General features: G+C 45.1%; 1 protein-coding gene across 3 annotated transcripts; it reads left to right on the forward strand.

Moving 5' to 3' along the window:
- The first annotated feature begins 1045 nt into the window (after window positions 1-1045).
- On the forward strand, window positions 1046-9595 carry LOC138761770 (gamma-crystallin M2-like). Of its 3 annotated transcripts, XM_069934479.1 has the most exons (4): window positions 1046-1054; window positions 1153-1390; window positions 8216-8225; window positions 9328-9595. In XM_069934479.1, the coding sequence occupies exons 1-4, from the start codon at window positions 1046-1048 to the stop codon at window positions 9593-9595; spliced, it is 525 nt and encodes a 174-aa protein (XP_069790580.1). The 3 variants fall into 3 exon arrangements, with proteins under 3 accessions (XP_069790580.1, XP_069790578.1, XP_069790579.1); XM_069934477.1 differs by lacking the exon at window positions 8216-8225 and having other exon boundaries at window positions 1153-1401; window positions 9320-9595; XM_069934478.1 differs by lacking the exon at window positions 8216-8225 and having other exon boundaries at window positions 1153-1395; window positions 9320-9595.
- Window positions 9596-10048: the final 453 nt, after the last annotated feature.

Here is a 10048-nt window from a genome sequence, read left to right on the forward strand (position 1 = left end):
ATATTCCATCCAATATTTACTCACAAACTCAATCAGTTTCTCTATTTCTCTGGAGTGTTCTTGATATCTGCTTCTGTTCTCACACTCACAACTAGATTTGATAGAGAATTGATAGAGAATGAGTAGCTGGGATCAAGCAATGGTCCTCCACAAATAACAACCTGCCAATCCGAGAATGATCCATCTATTCCCATTCTTTGCCTTCTGCCCAATAACCAGATCTCAATTCATTTTGCAATATTACCCAAGCTTTATTGACACATCTCTTGTGTGGAACCTGATCAATGCCCCGTTGAATATCCAGATATGATGATTCTTTCCTCCTCTGCTACATTTCTAGTCAGTTCCTGAAAGACGCTGCAGTGCGCGTCGAAAGAACCAAAGGCTTGTCGATCCAAACCAAGGCTTTTACTAACTAAAAGACTGGAGTATATCACAAGTAGGTCGACCAGTCCAGAATGACCTGGTCTGGCTAGGAGCAATCCTTTAAGACCTGCCAGTAGGTGTGGCTACACTCTCAGCCAATCACAGTCATCCTACACTACAATCTGCAAATATACACATTGGTGATAGAAACTGTACTATCACAGACGCCCATCAAATTTGTCCAAAATCATTTTCCATTATTCATATTTTTTTGCAAAATTCTAAATTATTCATTAATGTCTTTGCAAAGCATGAGTAACTTTCTGACTGCACTTTGGAAAAGTATCATTTTGTTCCATTGTCCTCTGATATTTCCTGATCCAACAAAATAATTAATTGTTTTTCCATTGAATGGGAAGTTTCTGTGTACAAAACATCTTTTCACATATTATGCTGCACAAGCATTCACTCAGAAACTAATTTGACAGCAATTCTTTAATATTGAGCTATTATTTTGAAAACAAAGAATGCCGGGGCTAGGTTTTGCTGATATGCAAATATGCCTCATTAAACTAACAAAGCTCTGAATTACATCGCATGATCTGTTTGGGTGTATAAAGCTCACATCTCGCATCTTGAGCTCTTGTCCATCAAAGCAGTCCTTGGATAAAACTCCAAAATGGGGAAGGTAGGGCAGATATTCAACATGAAGACTATCAGTAATTAGATTTTTATTTTGTATGTCCTCTAGATGGTATCAAACTAACCTGATTTTACTCATTATAGATAATCTTTTACGAGGACAAGAACTTCCAGGGTCAGTGCTATGAATGTAACACTGACTGTGCAGACCTTCACTCCTTCTTTAGCCGATGCAACTCCATCCGAGTGGAGAGTGGCAGCTGGGTGCTGTATGAGAAGACAAATTATACAGGGTATCAATACATCCTGACCAGGGGGGAATATCCAGACTATCAACATTGGAATGGATACAGCGACAGCATTAAATCATGCCGCCAAATTCGCCATGTAAGTGTTAACAACACATGATTGTATCTATTATGAGTTAAATTGCTGACATTTTATTTAATATATTTGAATGTATGAAGTTCATTGTCATATAATACATGTAGGTACAATATACAAAATATAAGTCTTCCTCATTGCAATTTCCGAGATACATAAAATATGCCAATAACTATTTAAATATAATTAACATAAAAGAAACAAAAGGATAATAAACATAAAAGGAAGAGAAATATGGTTCTAAAACTAAGCCATCTAGGATTTATCACAAATCTGCAAAAAATCATGTTTTTTGGAAATGGATTATATTGAATATGATAATATTATAGATGAGTAAACAATTTATTAAATAATATCATGTTGTAGCGGCAGCTACACTGCTACTGAAAGAACACACAACCAGATGGGTTGAGCTCAGTGAGCAGAACTGATTTATTGCAGGCTGCTGGGCTGGACTTATACTCCCAGCCTGGACCTGGCTGAGAACCGCGCTGGGTGGTGCTGACGCCACCCGGGCATCATGTAGTTCCCCCCCCAGCACGGGCTTCTGAGCCCTGTGCTGATAAGAAGGGGAAACCCCGACGGCGCCATTTTGGCCGGCTACCCTGCCGCGTGGATTACAAGCGGGGCCGGTTCGCCTGCCTAGTGGTGTGCCGCCACACAGCCTCCCTGAACTGGCGCCAATGTCCTTTTTAGCTGGATGGCCTCACTTCTTGGGCTGGGCCACAATCACTGGTTCAGTGGGGTCGAGGTGCGCTGGCTTCAGCCTGTCCACAGTAAACAGTTCCCGTCTGCCGCCAATGTCCAGCGTGAATGTAGGCCCTGAAAGCTGGACAACCTTGTACGGCCCCTTGTAAGGTTTCTGCAAAGGTGCCGCGGGCAGGCCCCGCCGAATAAAAATGTACTCTGTGGAAAGCAGCTCATTGGGGACGTGAGATGGCCGGGTGCCGTGTCTGGGCGGCGGTGTGGGCGCGAATGAGCCCAAGTGGACCCGGAGGTGGGGAAGCAACTCATACAGCCACCGCTGCGCGTTGTGAGGCATGTTGATGAACTCACCAAAAAATGCCTCACAAATCCTGGATGAATGCACCATAGACCAGCTCAGCTGATGACGCCTGCACATCCTCCTTGGGCGTGGATCAGATGCCCAGGAGCACCCAAGGCAGTTCGTCCACCCAGTCGGGACCAGTGAGGTGGGCCATAAGTGCCGACTTAAGGTGGTGGTGCAGACGCTCAAACAGCCCATTGGCCTGTGGGTGATAGGCCGTGGTGCGGTGTAGCTCGATCCCCAACCTGATGGTGAGCTGCGCCCAGAGCGGAGAGGTGAGGTGATTCGGAATGCCGAACTGGGCGACCCAACTGTGCAACAGTGCTCGGGAGCAGGAGTCTGTGGAGGTGTCCGGCATCGGGATCGCCTCAGGCCAATGAGTGGTGCAGTCCACCACCATGAACAGGTAATAGTTGCCCTGGGAAACGGGTAAGGGCCCGACTATGTCCACATGAATGTGGCTGAACCGTTCCTGAATGTGCTCAAACTCTTGTTCGGGAGCCTGGTGTGCCTGTGTACCTTGGATGTTTGGCAATGGGTGCATGTTCTGGCCCAGCCCGCGATCTGTTTCCGCAGCCCATGGCAGACGAACCGCTCTGCCACCATCCGGACTGTGGACCTGATGGACGGGTGGTCCCGGGCTAGCTGGTCAAAGTCGAGGCCGGGCGTCAGCGTCAGATGGCCAGTTGTGAGAGTGCAATGGCGACCATGTTGTCCTTCCTTGCCTTGTGCCAAATGTTGGTGGTAAACTCCAACCCAAAGGAGAGGTGACACTGCTAGCGGGCCAACCAGGGGCCCTTCGCCATCGCGAGTACCTGGGTGAGGGGTTTGTGGTCAGTGAAGATGGTAAAAGTCCTCCCCTCCAAGAAATAGCGGAAATGCCGCACTGCCAGGTACATGCCCAGTAATTCCTCGTCAAAAGCGCTGTACTTGAGCTCTGGTGGGCGGAGAAGCTGGCTGAAGAATGCCAGCGGCTTCCATTGTCCGTTCACCTGCTGCTCCAGGACGGCGCCGACAGCTGAGGCAGAGGCATCAACGGAGAGCGCCATATGCAGGTCGGTGTGCGGGTGGGCGAGCATGGTAGCCTTCGCGAGGGCGTCCTTGGTGGCCTCGAATGCACTGCAGACCTTTGGGGTCCAGGTGAGCGTCTTGTACTTGGATGCGATGAGGGCAAATAGTGGCTGCATGATGTGCGCAGCTCCTGGGATGAATTGGTTTCAGAAGTTGACCAAACACGCGAACTCCTGGAGTCCCTTGAGGTTGTCCGGACATGGGAACTCCTTGACAGTGGCAACCTTCATAGTGGTGGGCGTGGCTCCCTAGGCCATGAAAACTGGCACTTGGCTGGGTTGATGGTGAGGTCGAAGTCGGCCAGCCAGGAGAAGAGGGTGCACAGGTGAGCCTTGTGTTGTGGCCGATCCTTGCTGGCAATGAGGATGTCATCTAAGTAAATGAAGACAAAATCTAGGTCCCTGCCCACTGAGTCCATGAGGTGCTGGAAGTTCTGAGTCTGAACGGCATGCGAAGGAATTCGAACAAGACGAAGGGGGTGATGATGTGATTGCCGTCTTGGGTATGTCCTCAGGTTGCAGCAGGATTTGGTGATACCCGCACACCAGGTCAACCTTGGAGAAAACCTTTGCACCATGCAGGTTGGTTGTAAAGAGTCCTGGATTTGAGGGATGGGGTAATGGTCAGGAACTGTCACCTCGTTGAGCTGTCAATAGTCTCTGGAGGGTCACCAGCCGCCAGAGGCTTTTGAGACCAGGTGGAGCAGCGAGGCCCACGGGCTGTCGGACCACCGAATGATCCCCAGCTCCAACAGATGCGAAAACTCCTCCTTCGCCACCTGGAGCTTGTCAGGCGGGAGCCAGCGTGCCTTGGTGTGAACCAGTGGGCCGTGGGTGGGGATGTGGTGGAACACCCGTGTCGTGGTGAGGCATGAGAGAAACTCAACCAGGATTTGCTGGAATTCGTCTCTGAGCATGCTGATCATGGCCATCTGTGGCTGTTCTGTGTGGGAGGCGTCGAGGCCTGGAAAGTACAGGCATCCACCAGGTTCCTACCCCGAATGTCCACCAGAAGCCCGTGGGCGAGGAGGAAGTCGGCATCCAGGATGGCGGTTGGAAGGGACGAGACAGTGAACTTACACGAGAACGTTTGTCGGCCGATCTGGAAGTGGACTGTCTTGTTTCTATACGTCCGGATGCACAGAGAGGAGGTCCTAGAGGTCGGTTCCTGGACTCGATGGCCATGGCAGGGATGACGCTGACTTTGGCCCCAGTGTCGACAAGGAACTGCTGGCCGCTGAATGAGTACTGCAGGTAGAGGAGGCTGTGTCCTTGGCCAGCCACCGCAGCCATTAACAGCAGCAGGCCTGCTCGTTTCACTGGAACGAGCAGGGCTGATGACGCCTCCGAGCCTTGGCTCCCCAGCACTGGTGGTAGAAGCAGAGGCCTGGAGCGGATGCCGTGCCCTTAGTTGTGCTCTTGGTGGCTCCTGCAGGGGCTGGATGCTCTACCGCAGCGCTAGGGGGGGCTTGACGTGGTCGTGCCCATTCCTCATGACCTGCTGGACCACTGAGCCCTCCGGGAATCGCTCAAGCCATAGCTCTTGGACCTTCTGAGTGACCTTCCTCGGGTTGGTAAAGCTCTCTTGGGCCAGTAACGACCAGATGTCCTCGGGCAGATCATCAAGGAAAATGTGCTCGAAGAGTGGGCAATTGGTGTGATTACCCATGAGCACGAGCATCTCATCCATCAGCTCCATCGGGGACCAGTCCCCCAGGGCGTCGAGGTGCAGCATCCGAGCTGCATACTGGCACCTGGATAGTCCGAGGGATCTGGTGAGCACTCGCTTGATGGTCTCGCATTTGTCTTCGATGGGTGGGTGCTGAACGAGGTGCAGCACGCGTTTGGTGGTGGCCTGGTCCAGGGCAGCGACCCCATGGTAGAATTTGATCGTGTCAGATGAAATCTGGCGGAGGTGAAACTGAGCCTCCACGTGGCCAAACCTGGTCTCCGGCTCCTGAACCCAGAATTCAGGCAGCTTGACAGCTATAGCACTGATCCCAGGTTCGCTCATGATGTGTTCAAAGACGTTTGAGCCAGTTGGGGTCACCAATTGTAGTGGCAGCTACACTGCTACTGAAAGAACACACAACCAGATGGGTTGAGCTCAGTGAGCAGAACTGATTCATTGCAGGCTGCTGGGCTGGACTTATACTCCCAGCCTGGACCTGGCTGAGAACCGCGTTGGGGGGGTGCTGATGTCACGTGGGGGTCACATGGTCCCCCACTGCGGGCTTCTGAGCCCTGTGCTGAGAAGGGGAAACCCCCGATGGCGCCATTTTGGCTGGCTGCCCCATCGCGTGGATTACAAGCGGAGCCGGTTCGCCTGCCTAGTGGTGTGCCGCCACAATGTCATGTAATCCAGCGCTTAACTAAAAAGTATCTAACAGGTGTAATTTGACACTAGGTGGATCATTTGAGGTGAAAAGCAATTCAAGTGTAGCTGGATAAACATGAAGGACAAAGGAATTTATTTTAACTTCAACAATACAGCATGGTAGAAGCCCCTTCTGACCTATGAAACACATGGTTCCCATTTACAACCAATTAACCAAGCAATCTCATACATTTTGAGGTTGAGAGGAAACCAGAGCACCTGGAGAAAACCTAACGCAGACAACATACGAACTTCTTACAGATGGTATCACATTCAAACCCAGGTAACTGACATTTTAATAGCATTGCACTAATTGCTACACTATCCATGGAAGGTTAAACGAGGACAGTTGGATAAAGAGGCATGAAGAAGTTTTGGCTGAGTGTAACATGAATCAAATTGCTTACTTTCATGCTGCAGAAGATACATTGTTCCATGTAATTTTACAACATAGATATTAATAGAAATTCATCACATATGCATTGCATTATCTTTCATGAAACCAATTCTTGGATTGGGAGTTCAATACATTTTGCTGTTGAATATCAAGTTAACCACTAACAAGTAGCTTGAATACTCTTTGAACTGAAGCATATCCATCCTATCTTCTACTTTGGATATAAAGTACCATCATGAACGATCCTGGATTAGAAATTATTCAGATACAAATCAAGAATGAAGTTTTGCTTTCTTTCGTTAGCTGACAAAATCTGGCATTTAAATTGTAATTTCTTCTAAAAAGTTCGAATGAATGACTGGTTGAAGTAATTCATTCTGGGTATAGTTGTAATGACAATTTTATTCCTCAATTAATTCTGCAGTAACCCAGGGCAACAAAAGATCATCTAAATTTCTATGAGCCAATTACATTCAATGTGATCATCACAAGTACTTACAGGGGAACAATTCAAAAGAAAATGTTGACACAAATAAAACCCTCAAATCTTGTCTGGTCCAGGAACAGATGTATTGACAACGTCCCATGGAGGGAGCTCTGATAACATACATGTCCACCAAAATAAGTATAAAACTTTAAGATGAAGGTAAACATAATTGATATTTTGTAAATCCCGGCATGGTGAGAGTGCTTTCAAAAAAATTATTAAATAACTCCTCCCAATGGCAGCCCTTATTTATTTCATAGCATTAGTTAAAGGCACCGGTGACCTCATCATTGCTAGTTATCCGTGACTAACTCCCCTATGCCATTATGGACTCTCACTGCGACATTGGTTTATCTTAAGTGCCCAATTTGTAGGATTACAAATACAAAATATTTTGCATTTTTACATTTTTTCCATCTTTTATGGTTAGTGATAATTAATGTCATCACTCAGAAGGGAAGCAATTGATTTCTGAAGTTTATTTAATTAAAACCGTCCACTTTAATTCTCATCCCTCACCCTAACTCATAGCATTTGATGCTTTTTCTTTTCCAGGACTCTTCTAATGCATACATTCACTGCAAAGGATTCTGTCTTCTTTATATGGAAGTAAAAGATCTGTTCAACATATCCCCAATTTTTTCCTAAAGCGATTAAACATTGGCTATAATTTTGAAGTCACTGAATATTGATTTTACACTTCATTAATTTGCCTCAGGTTTTCTAATGGCTAATGGGAATAGGAACTTGCCTTTCATATTTCCTCCTGATATCTTTTTATTTCTGGAACTTGATATTGCTATACACACAAGAAATTATTTGACCTACTCAAAATTGGTGACTGAGAGTGACAGCATCTAATGTGCCGACAGTTATTCCAATTGACTTTTCCATTGAAGCCAATAAATGGTGGGAGGAAAGTAAAATAAGCAACTTACCAGACTTGCAACTTACCAGACTTGAGTAACTTTACCATTACTTGAAGCAAATGCACCTAAATTTGATTATTTTAGTCTCATTAGCATTTGAGTCATAGGATATCTTTAGCACTTATCTTTCACAGCATTTTAACAGCATATTTTGGGATCTCGATGACAAATATGATATGTTAATAAGTTTATTGTCATACACTTTGTTCAATCCACTTTGTTTAAAAAAGCTATGAAAAGATACATTAAATTAAATTAAAATAGATAGTCAATATAAAAGATAGATAATAAATAATCACAGTCACGATAGGGAAGAAAAAGGTGGCATTAGAATAGTGTAGTTAGTCCTTTTTGGAGTGTTGGGGTAGTTTGATGATTAGCTGTAGCAAGGAGAGTTTCAAGAACCTGGAACCCATTGGAAAATAACTGATCTTGAACCGAGAAGTGCTGGCCTTCAGGCTTCTGTACTTTCTGCCTGAAGGTCCTTTATGATGCTGGATGCCTTCTTGAGTCAGCGCCTCACAGTTACCCTTAGTGAATTGGTGGTCGGAGCCTGTGATGGATCTGGCTATGTTTGCTTTGTTCTGTAGCCTTTATGTTCCTGGGCATTCACATTATCAAACAATGCTGTGATGCAACCAGTCAGTACACCTTTCGAAGTTTGATATAATATTCAACAACATGCCAGATTTCCTCAGACATTGTAGAAAGTTGAGGCATTGGTGTACAAAGCAATGGAAATGGACAAGTATCTCATTAGTAAGGGTATCAAGGGATATGGGGAAAAGGCTGGAAATTGGAACTAGGTGTGAGCATAATTCAGCTTAGTGAAGAGTCACAGAACAGACTCGATGGGCCTAGTGGCCTGCTTCTGCTCCTTTAATTGGTGATCTTCTTCACAGTTTTACAAGAGTATCCAATCATCTATCAAAACAGACTTTCGATTCCAACATTCACATTAATTAGCGTTAAGATTTCAATAACACCAAATTCACTTGAATGCATCTCATCAAAATAATCACATGACATTAATTGTATCTGACAAATTGCAGTTTCTATCTGTGGAATCAATATGACAGATTTGGAATTCCATATGAACCAATTTGGGGCTGCACGGCTGGCATAGTGGTTAGTGTAATGCCTTGACAGCGCCAGTGATCGGGACACGACATGGGTTAGAATTCCCGTGCTATCTGTAAGGAATTTGTATGTTCTCCCTGTGTCTACATGAATTTTCTCCAGTGGGTCTGATTTCCTGTCACCATTCAAAAACATACCAGGGTGTGGGTTAATGGGTTGTAGGTTAATGGGGTGCAATTTGGGCAGCTCGGATTTGTAGGGCCAAATTGGCCTGTTACAATGCTGTACGTCTAATTTAATTTTTAAAAATTACAGTAAAAAAAACAACCTATTTTGGCACCTATAAGGATTGGAAGATGACAGATAAGTGAATTTGCTGGTTGGTTGAGATTGTATGTTGTATGCATTGGCAAACTAACCGCAAGGTGCATCTATTTTAAACTTCAGTCATTTTTACCTATTTATTTTCCACAATATTTTTGTCATTTGTTTGAGGGATTTTACTGAATTAACCATTTTTTTGTATTTGAACATCACAGGCTACTGATGGCATGTACAAAATTAGAATCTACGAAAAGCCAGATTTTGGTGGACAGATGATGGAATTCACCGAAGATTGCTCTACCATTCACGATCGTTTTCCATACCATGAAGTCCAATCATGCCAAGTGCTGGATGGCTCCTGGGTTTTCTATGAGCATCCTAACTTCAGGGGGAGACAGTACCTGCTGGAACGAGGAGAGTACAAGCGCTTTACTGACTGGGGTGCGAGCTTCCCTATTGTGGGATCCTGTCGTCGTATCACAGAGTTCTAGGAGACTTTTGCTCCGAGGATTGCCATTTAAAGTCAAATAAAGTTTGAGAAGCAACGTGCTTGAGCTCTGCATTCTTTATTCACAGCATACCCAAACTATGGTATAATTTGCAAGGAGGAATGTTAGTGTACAAAATTTAACTCACTTATCTTTTGAAATCATGTTTTGGAAAAAAAATAAACAAAATGCTACACTTTACAACTAATCAGCAAAACAATCTCAGTAAAAGGTCCTGACCTAAAACATTGACTGACCATTTCTCTGTGGATGCTACCTGACCCATTGAGTTCCTCCACTTCTCAATGTTTTAGCAAGAAAGAGTAATTGACGAAGAACTTATTCAAATCTGTAAAAACTAAACTTTATATATGCACAAATAATTAAATGCACCAATGAATGAAAAATTATCAACTAAAATAAAGCAAATAAATTAGATTTTAGTTTTAAGCACAA

This window comes from Narcine bancroftii, chromosome 4, assembly GCF_036971445.1.
Source record: "Narcine bancroftii isolate sNarBan1 chromosome 4, sNarBan1.hap1, whole genome shotgun sequence".
In the NCBI taxonomy this organism is placed as follows: domain Eukaryota; kingdom Metazoa; phylum Chordata; class Chondrichthyes; order Torpediniformes; family Narcinidae; genus Narcine; species Narcine bancroftii.